This window comes from Lissotriton helveticus, chromosome 6 (genome assembly GCF_964261635.1).
Source record: "Lissotriton helveticus chromosome 6, aLisHel1.1, whole genome shotgun sequence".
NCBI lineage: Eukaryota > Metazoa > Chordata > Amphibia > Caudata > Salamandridae > Lissotriton > Lissotriton helveticus.
The window spans coordinates 258,642,262-258,660,152 of record NC_136067.1 but is presented as its reverse complement, the minus strand read 5'-3'; the positions used below and the strand labels follow the sequence as shown (position 1 = coordinate 258,660,152).

Below are 17,891 nucleotides of genomic sequence, written 5' to 3'. Positions count from 1 at the left end.
CAGAGCGTAACACGCTTTTGAACTATAAAAGCAATCATCCCAGGGCCCTCAGAGATTCACTGCCATACTCGCAATTTCTGAGGATTAGACGCAACTGCTCTGATAAAAGAGACTATTTCAGAGAAGCAGAGGTACTGTCCAGTAAACTCAAGGAAAGAGGCTACCCAAAACGAATAGTGAAACAAGCTTCCAAACGTGCATGGTATTGCCCGCGGGAAGTGTTGTTATCCCCAAAAGAAAAGACCCAAAAAGAGAGAGTAGCGTGTGTTACCACCTTCTCTCCAATATCGAACAAAATCCGAAAATCGATTCTGAAGCATTGGCCTACCATAAATGTGGGGAGTATCAGAATTGACAAACCCCTTTTCGCATTTCGGAAAAATAAAAATCTGAAAGACCATCTGGTGAGGGCAGCCCTCCCAGGCACTACACAAGGTAATACACTTGAAACAGCTTGGGGCTTGCCAACCATTATAGGACATGCCAAATGTGGAAGGTGTAATGTTTGCGACTTCACGGTGGAGGGCACCAAATTCACTCACCAGCACATCACATTTGAAAGACGATCTTTTTCAAATTGTAACACATCAAATGTGATTTATGTTATTGAATGCCCCTGTCCCAAACTCTACGTGGGACAAACGACGCAGAAAGTAAAGACCAGAATCTGCCAACACAGGAGCCGCATTAGATGCAGGACTGCAAATGCCCCCCTGGTGGACCACTACAATGCGGTGGGACACACTGAAAATGACATCAAATGGTCCATCCTTAAAGTCGTGAAAGTTCCCCCAAGAGGTGGTAATCTGTGTCAGCTACTGAATAAGGAAGAATTAAGAACAATGATCCAATTTGATACCATTCGGAATGGCCTAAATCGGCTAGAGGATTGGACAAGTCTCCTCTGAATGACTTTAATAATTACTGCCCTTTTCTGAATTTGCCTTTTGAACTATATAGACAATGAATCGGTTACTGCTCTAACAAATTATGTATTGGTCAAACACAATGAGAAGTTTTTTTTTAAAGAATGTCACCAAATATATTGGCACTCGCACAATAAGTAAGCACCTGTTCACCATTGTAAATATCGTCATTTGCAGAAATGTCACTCTTTCTCCTGACCCCCCGATATGGCGCTCATAATTAGCCCACGGGATCCCATCTCCAAGATGGCGCTCCTTCCACCCGGCCAACCCCATAGCACAGGGCTGCCCAATTGCCGTGCCTCGCATTGACCCACCCAACATGGCGCTCAGCTCCTGCCATCTACTCCCATTCCAAGATGGCGCCCATTGGTGCCGTCTCCCCACCGACGCCTTGCACGCCTACTTTAGCGCAATGGCTCCCATTGAGTATCCAGCGGTGTACCGGACATTGTCTTCCACTCGCCTCCACTATGCCGATTGAGACATATTGAGAAAACCTCGCCTTAAGGTAAGAATCCGCCCAGACCCGCAGTGCGAGAGTCCCGTTTTACCTAACCTTTAGTGTGCTTAACTGTTGGTAGAACAATCTCCTGATCACAACTCGTTTCCCCACAGGGAACGATTATAACTAAAGCAGTCCAAGGCTACCCAACGCGGAGCACGGACCTCACGAGTCCTTCAAGGTAATTCGCGTCCCTGAGCCTGAGCTCCACACAGCCCCGCCTTTAGCAGCAATTTATTCTAAAAATCCCCGTTTCATTCCAGGTGGACGACCCACAATCTTCCCCCACCCCCACTTACAGGGTCGCTATTCCCCGCCGACTCAGGGTAAGTTCAATCCCTCCACACTGCCCGCCCCTCCGATCACCCCACAACGGATGCCGACTGCATGTGTTAAACACGGAGAGTTTTTTCATAATAACTGCTCGCGTCAATGTTTATTTTTACGACCAGAACATCTCAATAAGGCATTGTTTTCTAAAAGTACATAAAGCTTTTCACAAGTCACTACCACGTCGGTGTACTTCAAACAAAACCCCCCACGAGTGTATCACATGTGTAAGCACTAATAAGTCGAATCCGAGTACATGAGTTTGTGACCTCAGGTGATCCAACAATCTTCAGGTCTAATGAACACTCTTTTAATGTCAAAAATTGTGTATTTTCTAAAACAGTTTTTTTCTCGCTTTTTCCTCCTTTTATTTCTACAGGCGGTCAAAAAATTGTAAATATTTTATCTTGACAGGCAAACACTGTAAATTTGTCAGTCCTGATGATGGTCCCAATTAATTGAGCACTAGGGATCGAAACGTCGACTTTGTAGATTGCCTTCACAACCTAAACCATTGTGTTAAATCCTGTTGTGTTTTGGCAGTTGTTTGGCATACCTTGAATGTAACACTGATTTGAAAAGTGGCCAACATTTGCTCTTTCTTTTGCCTGTTTTCCAACACTCTGGAAATTCTTCTTTGCTCTTTGTGTTCTTTTCTTTCATGGTACAGGATTGTGCCTTGTTATTTTTTGAACCACAAGACTTACATTGTTGAAAATAAACGTCCTGTCCGGCTGGACAGTGACAAAATATAGTTTCCAATTATGGCCTATATTTCATCATTTTTTTGTTTTATCTAAAAAGCTAAGGACCCTTGTTCTTGAATAATATTACAATTCACAAAGCACCAGTTACTTTTCCATGTCACCCTAATATTGTTTATAAAACTTAGTTGCCTCTCAAGGCAGAATATATCTGGTTTTAAAAATGCACTGTTGTCCACAGGTGGAGGTTCTAAAAAGCTTTTGAATAGCTGATTTGTAAGAAGAAACAGATCGTGGAGCACTAAAAAGGAAGAAGCAGATTGTGATATATCTGCATTTCACATTTATCCTTCTGAGTTTGTGATAGCGCAGTTTTGTGCAGAGTGGAGATAAATGACACTGAAGGGAACTACTTTGTGTGTTAATATGCTCATTGTGAAAGAGCAGCATGTCACAACTCCTAGTGAAGTCAGCTAATGGCTGAAGTGGGCTCCTTGATGCTTGCTTGAGTGCGTTGAAGAAAAATGTGATTGACATAACTACAGACAAATGGATGAAGTGTGCGTGAAAACCCCTATAACTAACTGACTATCTGAATCACATAATTTTAGTAAAATCCAAAGGTCTTGACTAACACAGGCCTGAAAAAGCCAATTGTCCTGCCTTTTGAGAAAAAAGGGTAAAAAGAAAGAAGGGCGGAAATCAAAAAAAGATTGGAAGAAAGGGAAGGAAGACGGAAGGAAAAAAGAGAGAGGGAAAGAAAGATAAGAAAGAACCATTGGTGAAATTGAGTCCAGATAAAAACGTGTTCTGGAGCATTGTTCCATTATGAATTCATTATGTATAATATTGAAGTTTTCGGTTTGTGTACTGCATGCATAGTAATAAGAGAATACATTAGTAGTGAACAGTTTCAAATGGAGGAAATCGGTTATGCTGTGAAAAGCCAGAAGTTAGATAAATAAAGGACACTTCGAAAGGAATTTACAACGGCATTGGCAGGAGTCAGCAACTGATAAAGTGTGGAATGTGACCTGTGCTCACTTGCAGAAAGGTCCTGATTTCACCCCCCCCCCCCCCCCGGCTTTAAACACAATCGCAACACTAAAGTCGTCAAAGCAAAACAAAAACACTGTCACTGATAGAAACTGCCTTGTATGTGGATGTGCTTCTTGTGGAAGGACAAAAAGCATTCCCTTAAAGTTCAGGTCACCAGTGGCTGAGTAGGCTGACCATTTGGACCATGCTTTATGCTGTAGTGGGCAAAAGCAAAATATGAACAATATAACAACAGACCAATGGATAAAGAGAGGTGGCTGAAACCTCTTTAAAAAAGTATATTCTACATACAATATTAGTAAAATCAAAGGTTTTGGCTAACACCAGACGTAAAAAGACTTAGAAATTTCAACACAATTATTTTGCTTGTAGAACAATAATTATATAAAATTACTTGTAATGCAAATTCAGAACTTCTTTTCTAAATGCTTTGTTACTGTTATCCCGTCACTCAACTGGTTTTCTTTACCCTAGAGCGAGACGGTGCAAGATGAGGGAAGTTGGAAACATGGAATCTGTCAAACGAGATGCCAGGTACATATGTTTTATTGTAATTATTTTATTTACCATTCTCTAGCCATCTCAATGTACTTCTCATATGGGGTCGAGGGTTCTTAGTTTAGATGTCCCCATTTGAGAATTTTTGGCCCTTTATAATAGTGGTTTGACTCTTCTAACCTGGAGGGTGGTAGATGAATTGAGAGCTGCTACGTTGGGTAATCCATTCAAGCAATGCATTTAGGCAAATCATGAAAGTTACATTCCAGTTTTGTCGGAAGTGAATGCAGTTTGACTTAGTGTCTGTCTGGTAATTTCAGTAAAGTATTGTCACGAACTCCAGCATACTTTGTAAATGCAGCTACTGACACATTGCACAGTGAATGGTTCGAACAAGCTCTTGTCCTCCTGTATAAGTGAGTGCAGCCACTCTTATACATTTCACTGTACTCCCTATCAGTGAGGTAAACCGTATACGACCGTCCAGTATGTTGAGAAGATGTATTATTTATTTATTTATTATTTATCTAAACTTGTATTGCGCGCAGCTACCCTCAATGGGTTTCCCGGCGCCAGGGACAGACAAGAGAAGAAAGCAAGCAAAAAGCCCAAACAGAACAAACAGTGCAGAAGGATCAATTAAACAAAAGAGTCTTTAATTTTTTCCAAAATGAGAGGAGATCAGTCTCGGCTTTCAGAGCCGGCGGAAGAGCATTCCACATCCTTGGACCAAGATAGGAAAACGAGCGGCCGCCCATTTTTGCCAATTTAATTCTAGGGACCAAGAGATTGCCACTGGTGGAGGATCTTAAAGTACGACCAGGCTCATAGACTTGAACCAGGTTCTGCAGGTATTTAGGAGCAGAGCCCTGCCGAATTTTGAAAAGAAGACATAAGGTTTTAAATTGTACGCGGTTCGGGACCTTAAGCCAATGAAGGTCACACAGAGCCTTGGCTGCAGAAGATCTCCGGGGTACATTACACAATAAACGAGCTGATGAGTTTTGCACCACCTGGAGTTTGTTTATTGTGGCCTTATCGGCCCCAAGATAAAGCACATTCCCATAGTCGATGCGGGAGATCACAAGAGCCTGGACGACAGTTCTCCGAGTAGAGCAAGGTAACATCCATAAGATCTTCTGCAACCATCTTAAGATGGAGAAACAGATTGCAGCGACCTTTGTTACCTGCTGTCTCATTGAGAGCTTATCGTCAATAAGAAAGCCGAGGTTGCGGGCTACGGGGGTTGGATTCGGCAGAGGACCCATGTGGCAGGGCCAATGTCGAGGGCCCCACAGATCTTTATTTTTGCCCAAAATTATCACCGTTGAGCTTGAGCAGATGGTCGTGCATCCAGGCAGCAACGCGTGATAGACCAGACTTCAGAGCAGAGACCTCGTGGCCCTCACTGCTAGAGAGAGAGAACACTATCTGCGTGTCGTCAGCATACGAATAGATTGTTAGGCCGGCGTCCTCCACGATGGTGGCAAGGGGTCTGATGTAGAGATTAAACAGCAGAGGGCTGAGAATCGACCCCTGGGGGACGCCGTATGCTGATGAGTAGACAGCAGATTCAGCTTCTGTCGAAAATACCTGAAAGGTGCGTCCGCTTAAAAAGGAGGCAATCCAGGCCAGCGCAGATCCAGCAACACCAAGGGAGCGGAGAGAATCAAGAAGGATGGAATGAGACACGGTATCGAACGCTGCACTCAAATCCAAAAGGATGAGTGCAAAGGTCTCCCCGCGATCGATACCGTGCCGAAGCCTCTCCGTCACCCCAAGGAGTGCGGATTCAGTGGAATAATGTGCGCGAAACCCGGATTGGGACGGATGGAGATATCCCACATTTTCGACAAACGAATTAAGCTGGGTGTTCACATGTCGTTCTAAAATTTTAGAACATGCAGGCAGCAGGGATATGGGCCTAAAATTTGCTAGGTTCGTGATGTCAGCGCCGGTCTTCTTCAACAAGGGAACGACCATGGCATGTTTCCACTCCTGTGCCATCGTAGACTTTATAAGAGAGGTATTCAAAAGTCTCATTAGGACCCTCCGTGGCTCGAGGTCCAACAGTTTTAAAATTTTCATGGGGACAGGGTCCCGAGGGGAGCCTGACCTGATACTATTTAGGCACGATAAAAAGGTAGTGTCATCAAACAAAGACCAGTCGTTGATGATCGTTGAAGGGAGGGGAGGACTCCCAGAAGTAACCACCAGTGAGGACTCAGCAGATGGGGGGGAGGTAGACCAAAATTCATGAATACGCTCCACCTTAGAAATAAAGAAATCAGCAATGGCATCACACTGTGGTTTGTCCAAAGCCGGAGGAGAAGGTACCGTGTCTGCTCCTGTTAGCTTCTTTATCATTGTAAAAAGAGTCCGCAGACAATTCTGGGCTTGAGTGATCGTAAATGCCGTAAAAGTGGCCTTGGACAGTTTACAGTTAACATGATATCTCTTTAGTGCCTCTTTATAAGCTGCCTTACTGGGGATTGAATAGAAACGCCTCCATTTTCTTTCTAATGCCTTGCACTTGGCTCGTTGTGATTTTAGCTCCTCTGAGAACCAAGGTGCGGGAGGATAAAGAGATCTGTGATTCTTAGATATGGGAGGGAGAAGTGCAGTTACAGCATCCCTTAGCTACTGGGACACTGCAGCATTAGATTCTAATCCAGATTTTTCCAAAGTCGGGATAGATTCAGAAAGGTGTTGATTGAATGCCACCATATTAAGCTTGTCCCACCGATAAGAAAGCTTGCTCTTACCAGCACATGGCTTAGCATTAGATGAACAAAGAGGTAACACAAAATGTACCGCAAAATGGTCAGTCCATTCTAGTGGGCGGGCCCTTTGGGAGCAGTCATAGGGTAAGTTAGAAATGATTGGGTCTAACAGGTGACCTGCTGAATGGGTAGCCCCAGAGTTTCGAAGTGAAAGATTGAAAACTTCGAGATCTGACAGTAACGACTGACTGAGGGTACCTTCAGCGTCCTCAAGATGGATGTTGAGGTCACCAAGAATGGTGAAATTAGCCGATTTAAGTAATATAGGGGATATAATATCGGCCAAAGACGATATCCAAGGGCCAGCATTGCCCGGAGGGCGATATATTAGAAGACCAGTAAGCATTAGTTGAGGGCCAATCGTTAATTTGATTAGAGCGGCCTCACATCCAGGGAGGGAAAACGACTCCAACTTACATTGATAGATGGATTTAAAAATAATAGCGATCCCCCCCACCCTTCCCGGAAGCCCTGTCCTGACGTACCATCACATAGCCGTTAGGAACGGCTAAAGCAATGTCAGGTCCAGAGCTTTCGTGAAGCCAGGTCTCAGTTAAAAACAAAGCGTCTGGTGACTCTTCGTTTATGAAATCAAACAAATTTAATTTGTTTTTGGGGAGCGATCTGCAGTTAATACTCCAAAATTGGAGAGGAAGGGAAGGCTGAAGAATCTTAGTGGCCTTCCATTTACCACGGTGATGTGCCTTAGCAGTTTGCGTCTTAGAAAGCGACATTTTACCGGTAGAGAAGCCACAACCTGCACAAGTAAAATAATGGATAGGTAGAGTACAAATAGTACAAGAAACGGGAGTACGGGGTCGCAAGGATATTAAAATAAATGCGGAGTATGTCAGACGATTGGGAACAAGATCATGATTTAACCGACCTGAGTTGGAAAGCAAAATGTCGATGGGCAGCCCGTCCTGCAGCCCGTCCTCAGCGCGGACGGGCGCAGACGGGCTGGACTCTGGCGTGACTCCGGCAGTGATCCGGCATTCCTGCTGCGCGTGACCGCTGCGCGTCAGCATGATCTCCTTTATGAGGGGGTCCAGCTACCCTCACCAAAGATGGCCGCCAAACAATTCAACTGCCGAGGGGCAGAAAGAAAGGGATCAGGGACCCGCAAAGCGCGGTGCAAAACCAATTATTATGCAAGTATAGGGGAGCAGCCCTTAAAAACAGGGAAAAAATAAATTAAAAAGCGAAATTAAATAAAAAACGAGGAATTATTAAAAACGCTTGTAATTCAAGCACAATACTTCTCTTTTAGCGCGCAGGGCGGTATGACCGCTCTGCACAATAAGAGTTGAGTTCTTTTTTAACTGGAGATAAACTTTATTATCACTTCTGTACAACTTGCCAAATTACTACTAGATAATATTACTTTATATTGCAGAAATGCTAGGTCTAGTCCCATGACCTATGCTTCCCGTAAAATTATGATTATGTCCACTCTGTGGCAAGTTTGCTGTATTCCACATTATTCACTGAAGGTAAACGGGTAGATAATAGACTAGTTTAAGGGGCATCATCCAAAACGTGAAATGCTTCACTCATCCACCTCCATCTTGGCAGGCCAGAAGCCTGAGTGTGCTATTAAACCCCAGTTACCATCCGCTTGCCTCCTAGCAGTTCAGGTGTTAAGGCCGACCTCCTTCCATTAGGGCCCTCCTCTGAAACCAGCATCTGTTATTTCCTGACAGAGTTAACCCTGGTGATTGACTTCTTTTTACCGAAATCTGTTGTGTGCGCCGTGTTGCTGACTCTGACTATAGGTTGCCTGTAGCCTACATCAGAAGCTGATTTGACGTGTAATTCTGCCATTTGGATTTGCTCCTGGAAACTTTGTTCCTAACACTTACTCGCTGACCAGAGATCTTCTGTACCTTTTGTGGCATTTTGACATGACCTTTGGTTTCTGAAATCAGTTTTTCTGTGAAGTTGAACTGTGTTTATTCTAATATGGTCCCCCAGAGCCTAGATATTTCCCAACCGACTATTTTATTTCTATTTTCTTGAATCATTTTGACTAGCACATTAGAGATGATCAGAAAGAGGATTTTGTCACTTTTGTTTGTTGTTTTTTCCCTTCTCTGTCATTTGGAACTTGGCCACACTATATTCCAGGTGTGTGCATATAGCTAAGTGGATTCTTGTGAAAAGTAGTGTATTTTGAAACTATCTGTAAACCTTTCCTTGGCTCTTAGAATTTTGTGTTTAGCAGAGGGGGTCATGGACATAGTCATCGTTCTCTAAGTGCAGCTGACCTTAAAGGTATTTACTAAAGACTGACTTACAGATTGAATCTACCACTTGCATTTCTGGACTGATGAACGCTGCTGTTTTGCAGTTAATCCAAACCCTGGCAGGAGTACAAGCAAAGCTGCAAGATAAGAAAATGCATATTTTTTTATTCCCTGCACTGCTGCTGTACTGTTTTCAATTCAGCTGGTTGTAATATTTGATTACCTTAAACATTTTATGGAAATTCTGAGATTTGTATCCTTTCTTGCTCACTTTTTACTGCATCATAATATAAAACCCACATTGTTTCTTGACAGTCAGTCCAATGTCATATTTCTGATTGCTAATTTAGGGTAGGAGTGTGGAATTTAAAAAAAAACATCTCCTTGTCCATGGGTCTGGTTGCTTCATAAACCTACTTGTCCTGTAACAAAATCCACTTGTTCCTTTTGTGCCATGTAATGCGGCAACACATTTTGGCAGCAAAATTATTTTGTAAGCGCTCCGATATAGCCTCTCTGATTATGCCAGGGCTCATATCATACTTTTGAATACTAGCAATTCCCTTATGTAGCCACATTTCCACAGATCTACATACTGGGGCCGAAGATAGTGGCAAGCAATAGTTCCAGGGTTGGAATGCCCTTTTGAGTCTGTTCAAACCTATTAACATGCATGTTTTAAGGGTTTTCACCAACTATTCTTTAATCTTTTCCCTTACTGAGAAAGGTTGGAACTTTATTCCTGACAATGGCAGATGTGAAACTTCTTTCGGGGGTTGGGAAAAAAGGGGTTGGAGGGAAAGTTTTTTTTAAATGTATTTATTTGAAAAGTTTTATATAGCGCTGGCTAGACCCGGAGGTATCAGAGCGCTTTACATGAGTTACAGGTTACATAGTTACATCACTTAAATCCGAGTCAAAGGGGGAGGGGGGGCGAGGGGGAGGAAGGGATTACACAACGGGAGAAACGAGGAAAACAATGTCAGATGTCTGACTGGGCAGGTGATGGCCGAGGGGGTGAAACCAGGGCCAGACTCCTCTTTAGCTGCATGTGACAGCGCCACCGGACATCGGCCAAGGATGCTCGTGTATCGAGGTGAGTACAAACAGTTTTGACGCCCATGGGGCATCGTCAAAGGTCCAACATAAGTTCAGAGGAACGTTATTTATGATATATATATATATATATATATATTAGTGCTGGTTAGACCCATAGGTATCAGAGCACTTTACATTAGGCTACACAATGTTACAGAGAATGAAAACAAATATACATTACATCAAAAATTAAGCAACAAATTGGGAGAGGAAAGAAAGGGGAGACAAATAGAGAGGAGGCGGGGGAAGGGGGAGGATGAGGGAAAAGACCACAGGAGAGACGAAAAGACAGCAGGAGAGACGAAAGGAAGTCTGCCCTAAGACCAACTGGGTAGGTGACGTCCGAGGAGGGTTTCCACTGCCCATCACCCCAATAGCTAAACGGGTAGCTCTATCGGGCAGCAGTCAGATAGCTAGGTCTCAACTGACGAGGGAAAGTTCACAGAAGAAAGTCCAGTGGATAGACAGGGTGGGAATTATGAGCAAGGACGGATGAGGGCAAAAGTCAATAGCAGGAAAGAGGAGAAGAGTAGAGAGGAGGGGGTAGGGGGTATGGTGAAGAGGAGAAGGGAGAAAGGTCCAGAAGAGAGATGCAGGAGAGTTTGCCCAAAGACCGGCTGGGTAGGTGATGGTCAAGGAGGGAAATCCATAGCCCAACTCCTCTTTAGCTCGCGAGGTAGCTCCACCGGGCGTCAGTTAAAATGCCTAGGTCACCTACCGATGGAAAGATCTCCGAGTCAAGTGTCATGGAGGGTGAGCGGGGTCGGGTGAGGGCTGAATCACTCTCCTGGTCGCGTTCAAACCTGAGGGCACGCCGCCACCGGTAGACCCCACTTAGGTGCTGGTGGGCTTCACTTCCCATAGACAGGTCCTGGTGTCCAACCCCCCCCCCCCTCAATCAATGGGTCAAAACCACTGGCTTATCCGACCCACTTAAAGCCATGCATACTCCTGATGCGGAAGAACAAGTATGCATGCTAAATGCCATCATTCAACATGATCTCCATCAACAAATGGCTGTCAGGTGGACTGATCCAAAATGCCACCGAAACTCCGCAGAAAACCAGTGGCTGAGCCACTGTAATTTGCCATATGGGCTGAGCCAGCAGTGAACTTGCAAACACTCAAGATTTTCGCATGAGCAAATTTACACATGCATATTTGCTCTTGCTAAAATGCAGCTCACAAATATTTTCTAGGAGTACTATTTCTTGACCTACTTCTGTCAGTTCCTGTGAATTCATGGAAGTTGTATATCTGCACTTAATGCAATGACTTATACCATGGGTGCACTTTTTAGATTTTCTTTAATAGTTGGGCCCCTAATTAGGTCTGGCGTTAACCATGACCGTTTGTGTTTATTAAACTTTGAATCGCTTTCTCGGTCTATCGGCTGCCTTCACTGTGAGTGACAGCATTCTGCTCTTTCACAAGGTGCATATCAGCACACAAAGTAGTTTTGTTCAGTGCCAGGAACTACTGTGGCAATGTGTGCTTTTTGAGACCAAAAACTATTTTTGCTTTTGCTAATGTGTGTTATAATTGTGAGGGCCCGGCATCTCCCACACCAATATGGTTTTACAAAACCCATGCCAAAACAAGTCGCTCATTGACGAAACCAAAAGTCTAACCGCCAATTTCAGACCTGCTGACTTTACCAATACTTGTTTATTTTTGTTTCTCATAATCTTATTGAAACTGGTTACAATGATTTTCCATTATGAATATCTTTTGGAAATACTAGCTTACATCAACACATTTTACCAATTGACCCTTGAAATGGTACAGTAGTTTGGCTAAATGTTTTTTGTCCTACTTGCATTTTTTTTGTGAACATTTTATTTCAAAAGCAAAGACTCATCTTGTTTTCAAGCTTCTGGAAATATTTGCATCTAATTAGAGAGCATTCTGGGTGCATTGTACATAGCCTCATTGTGCTAGAATTTGAAAACGTGTATACACATTTTTATACTGGAACCACTGTGAGTAGTGCAGTCTGAGCTTACAACATTATTTTAGAGCACTCACCCTAATAATAAAGGATTTGCATTAATTAATCATAAATACAAGTTTGAGCAGCATTACACATGGACACAAATATTACCTTAATTGCAGTCAATGCTCTTTCCTTTTTTTTATTTTTTTTTTTATTAAAAAGTTTGTATTTTTCCAAAAAGTTCCAATGACTGTTACAGCACATTCAATCAGATTATACCAATATTATGCTATGACACAAATATTTTCAAACAAGCAGTACAGTACACAAAGGGGAGAGGGAACAACATAAACAAAAATTTGCGCATAAACATTAGCACATAGACATTTGTGTCAAAGATACTTCCCCGAGCCCATTACCCGACATACCTCTAGTATCCATTGCCTTTTTCCAATTAACTATAGGTCGCCAAATCTCCCCCCCCCAATGCTCTAGCTCTTCGCCCCTTTCTATTGTAAATTGCTTTCTCCAAATTATAAGTAGCGAGTAATCTTGCAATCCAAATTTGAAACGTTGGCTGAGCCCGATCCAGCCACGCCCTAGCTATACATATTCGATAAACTGCTGTCCCCATGAACAAGAACTCCGTGGGTAGGCCCTCTACCCCTTCCACCACCCCCACGATTATTAATTCATCTGAGAGTTTGACCTCAATTCTTAGTGAGCCCTCCATAAACTTTTCGATAGCGACCTTTAGTGAGTACAGTTGAGGGCATTGTGCAAACATATGGACAATATCTGCATTGCCTGAATCACATCGCGGACAGGTTATTCCCGAGACCCCGCCCCTTTGAGCAATTCTGGCCGGAGTATGATACAGTGAGTAGAGTGTCTTATAATGCTGCGATTGTAGTGTCGCTGAGCATAAAACAGCACGTCCCAGATCCAGAGACGACTGAAAGCCCTCTAGCTGTGTACCCACTTTCTCTACCCACTTTGTTGCATATTTCCACCTGTCGTCACATTTAATTGCGCAAAGTTCTGCATATAGCTGCCTGATTGTGCAGTGAGTACAACGTTCTATATATTCCATTACTCGGCAATGACCAAAACCTAGTACCTGCAGGTACTTGAAGAAACTACTACCTTCTAGTTTGTACTTTGTTTGTAATTCATAAAACTGTAGGATACCCCCCTGGTGATCCATAAGGTTCCCAAGCTTGATAATCCCCTTGTTATCCCAGTCCCTCATGACCGTGTCCCTAAAAATATCCTCCGTTAATGAGAGATTCGTGTAGAGTCGTGTATAGCTATTGTACCTGCCTAAGCCCAGTTTTTTTGAGAACGCCTTCCAGATATTATATGCAGCTCCTAGTGTCTTAAACTTTGTATGTTTAAAATATCTGAAATCAATTGTGTTTAGAAAGCCGTTCTCGGCCTCCTAACCTAACAGTGCAGTATATACATTAGTGAAACCAAGTCTGCCATCCATTTGTTCCGTTCCTCCGCCCCCTATCAGCCCCTGAAAATACTGCAAAGCCGCTGCCCAGTAGTAGAGCCTAAAGTCTGGGGCCCTCCAGCCCCCCTTTTCTCTAGGTAGCGTGAGATATCGATAAGCTCTTCTAGTCTTCCCCTGTGCCCAGATGAGTCTATTATGTATTGCTTCTAATTTGTTGAACCATGAGTGGTCAAAAAACAACGGAATAGCTCTAAAGATGTAAAGGAATTTCAGGAACGTTATCATCTTAATCACGTTTATACGGCCCATCAGAGTCAGGTGTAAATTGTGAATCCTTTCAGTATTTTCCTTTACTTTTGCTAATAAGGGTCCCATATTTAGCTCCACCAGTCTATCTAAATCAGCTGTAACCTTTATCCCCAGATATACTGCTTCCGTCACCGCTCTGATGTCATGATATCTTACAAATCTATTTTTAACGATCTGCGTCTTCCCCTTGTTTATCAGATATCCTGACACTGACCCAAAGTTTGTTGCTTCCTGCTCGATTTCTGCTAAAGCTCTCCCTGGATTTGGTGTAATAATAGGTATGTCGTCCGCATACGCGAATATTTTATGTTCTTTTCTATGCTGTTTAACCGGAAGGATGTTTATTATTCCCCTCGAACCTTCGTAAAATAGGGTCTAAATACAGTGCGAACAGGAGGGGCGAGGCCGGGCAGCCCTGTCTTGTCCCGCGTCTTATCTGCACTGCATCTGTATAGCCTTTATTAATCCTTATTCTCGCGGTCGGGACAACATATAGGGCCTGAATTGCTTTAATAAACCCCGGGCCAATGCCAAACCACTCCAGTACCTTCCACATATAGTCCCAGGAAACCCTGTCGAAGGCTTTCTCCGCATCCTGGAATACAGCCGCGACAGGGTCTCCTGCAACCTCCGTGGCATCTAAAATGGTGATCATTTGCCTTGTGTGCTGTGTGGTCCCTTTCCCTGGAATAAATCCGTGCTGTGAAATGCTAACTAAGCTCTCAATTACCTTACTTAACCTCTGTGCCAGTGTTTTAGAAAAAATGTTAGCGTCCGCATTCATGAGCGTAATTGGTCTGTAGGACCCAGGTTCTAACGGAGGTGTATGCTTTTTGAGAATCACTATAATATCTGCCCCCGCCCAGGAGTGTGGAACTGAGTTCCTTAACTGCGCCTGTCTAAGAGTCTCCAGCATGTCCTTCCCCAGTGCGCCCCAGAAGATTTGATAGAATTCTGCCGGGATTTGATCAGGCCCTGTAGCTTTCCCAGAAGGGAGATTAACAACTGCATCCTGTATTTCCTGCAAAGTCAGTGGAAGATCTAGTGCCTCTTTTCCTTCTTCGTTTAGCGTTACGTGTGGTATGTCCGCCAAATATTCCCCAATTTCTAAGTCTTTGTTAAGAGGATTGTGATCATATAGGGCTGCATAAAATTTCCTAAAAACTTCCCGTACTTCTTCTACCTTGTTTACAACCCCACCCGCACCGTCATTAATTTCTTTTACTTCCCCTGCCGCCATGTTCTGTCTGGTGCGGATTGCTAGAAAGTGGCCTACCCTCTCATTATACTCATAGCATTTTTCTTTTTTAGCCAGGTAGTTTCCTGCCGCCCTTCCTGCCATACTTTCACTAGCCTCTGCTTTTTTTAGTTCTATTTTTACTAGAATCTCCTCTATTGAATCTTGATTAGAAATGGCGTGGATTAAGTGGTCTTCTAGCTCTGTCAAGTCCCTGAACCTTTTATCCAGCGCAGTTTTCTCCTTTTTAGCCCTCTGAAGCGTGTAGCTCAGAGTTTCTCCCCAAATTCCGGCCTTGAATGCGTCCCAGACCATTCCCGCAGAAGCTGTTCCCCTGTTGATCTCCCGGAACTGCCCAGTCCAAACCTGCATCTGATTGATATAGCCTTCTTCCCTTAAAAGCCCTCTCTCAAAGGTCTATGTATAGGTCTTTCTTCCCCCCCCTGCTAACCTGTGGCAGGGTTAGCACAAGCGGGTTATGGTTCAAAAGTATCCTTGGGAGCCTTTCGACCTGACTGCCACTTAGCAAGGAACTCGAAATCAAAAAATAGTCTAGCCTGGCCACCGGCCTATGTGGCGCAGAGTAAAAGGTACTACCTGTCCCTGACGGATTGTTCTGGGCCCACACATCCACTAATGCATTATGTTGCGCTAAATTACAGATAGCCTTACATGTTCTTTTCTCCCGCCCTCGTAAACACCCCCTCCCGTCATACCCAAGCCCGCCAGACCGTTGATATTAAAATCCCCGCAGCAAATTACGGGTTCTGTCCATAGAGGTAGTTCCAAGTCTAGAAATTCGAAAACATCTGGTTCATCATCAGTAGAACCATACACAGAGACGATTGTGCAACAGCTAGTCGCTGTTTCTCCTTCAATCATTGCCCATCTCCCCCACTGATCTTCTTTTCTCTTTTTAACTCTCATCAGACCCTTCTTTGCTAATATGGCGACCCCTCTTGTCTTAGTTCCTTGCTTTGTGTGTGCAAGGACCTCGAAACCCATTTGATCCAGCAAGAATTTGTTATTTCCCTCAATATGGGTCTCCTGTAGGCAGATTACGTCTAGTTTCAATAGTCTTAGCATAGCAGCCACCTTCAGCCTTTTCCCTCCATCATTTAGGTCACAAATATTTATAGAGGCGATCCTTAAAGCCATCTATACTTGTTGAAAGTTTCCTTACTATATACCCAATTAGTCCTCCCCCCTGCTAATGTAAATAGTGCAAAAATGTGTCTGTGTATCCTCTTCTTTTGTGCTGTAGTTGCCAAACAACCATCACCAACCCCTCGTGCCCCCCCTCCCTCCCCCTCCCCCTGATTTCCCACCCCCCCATTTTACAGGCAAATAGGACATGCATGACCTATGTGTGACTGCTATATGTTGTAGTGTCGCGTCCCTCTCCTTCCCTTACCCAATAATGATCTATCCTGTATGTCAGCTATGTACCTGCCATAAAGCTACCCCTATGGGATTTTGGATGGGCCTTTCCCTCTGTTGTTTTTCCCCCTGTGATTGTCAGTAAGCTCTGCTAGGAATTCTCCTGCCTTAATCTCTGAAAAGAACATCCTAGTCTGTCCCCCAGTGATAACTTTTAATCTTGCTGGAAACATTAGGGATGCCTCTGAGCCTTGGCGCTGGAAAGGAGTGATTAGTTGCCTGAGTTTCCACCTCCTTTCAACTGTCACATGGCAGAAGTCCGGTCTTGCGAAGAAGGTAACCCCGTCATATGATTGGTTTTGCATCTGGTCTGGCTCTCTCCATTATTTCTTGTCTTGCCAAATAGTTCCCTAGGAACACAAGCATTGCCCTAGGCAGAGTGTCTTGATTTCCCCCCGATTCTTCTTCAATGTCAATGGGAATCTGTGCGCCCTTTGGACCTTTGTCTCCCATTGCCACTGAGCCTCAGGAAAAGCGCCTTTTAGTAACTTAATAACATACCCTCTTGCGTCCTGCCCTTCCACCCCCTCTTCCAGTCCCAGCAGTCTCACATTGTTTCGTCTCTGGCGATTTTCAAAGTCTTCGATCTTCCACTGAAGGTCTTCCACAACCTTCCCTTGCTCCATTTTAAAGGTCTGCCAGTCCGTCACCTCAACCTTTAAGTCTGCCAGTTCTTTCCTCCACTTGAGCCACTCTTTCCTCAACTTCTTCGTATTTCTTGTTCATTTTTCTGAGCGATGCGTGGATCTTTTTCGTGCCTTGTCTGGCTCTCCGACTTTCTGCCCTGGCCTCCACCTGCATCTGCTTCAGGGTATTAAACATTAAGTCCAGTGTAGCGTGTTGCGATGGGGAGCCAACGTTCGTCCCTCCAGCGGCCCCTTCCCCCTGGTTGTGTTCACGGTATACACGAGAAGTGGCAGAGTAGTCCCATGATAACTTTTAATTCATGCTAGTTGGAGCACCTCCTCCTTCCCGCCTTGGCGCAGATCTCCTTTTCTTTTGTGTGATTTTGCCCCTGGAGCCACTACTACCATTAGAATCTGTTGTGGGGTCTGTGGAGCTGCCCTCCTCCTGATCACTGGTATGGGTGGAATCTGACCCTTCATTAACGGAGAAAAACCTGTCCCCTTCCGGTGAGCCCCCTCTGGCCCCTTTGTTCTCACCTCGTTCCCGCTGTGAATCCAGGCTTGTCAGGCTCCCCCACTTTGCATCATGACTCTGTCTCCTATCACTGTTGAGCCCTGCTTCGACTTGCAGCAAAGCATCTAACATTTGCGAGTTATTCTCTCTCTCTGTAACTCCCAGAGCAGCCCTTGACCCATCTGGTACCCCCCCCGCCCACCAGTGTTATGTTGTCTGAG

At 44.2% G+C, this 17,891-nt stretch overlaps 1 protein-coding gene across 2 annotated transcripts in view; it reads left to right on the top strand.

Moving 5' to 3' along the window:
• The window catches only part of UBXN2A (UBX domain protein 2A), a 187,529-nt gene that overhangs the window by 57,759 nt on the left and 111,879 nt on the right, over positions 1-17,891 (top strand). For both annotated transcript variants that reach the window (XM_078647711.1, XM_078647712.1), the window contains exon 2: positions 3,999-4,058. In XM_078647711.1, the coding sequence (XP_078503837.1) occupies positions 4,015-4,058 (44 nt within the window). In that variant the 5' untranslated portion in view covers positions 3,999-4,014. The remainder of the gene's footprint in view (positions 1-3,998; positions 4,059-17,891) is intronic.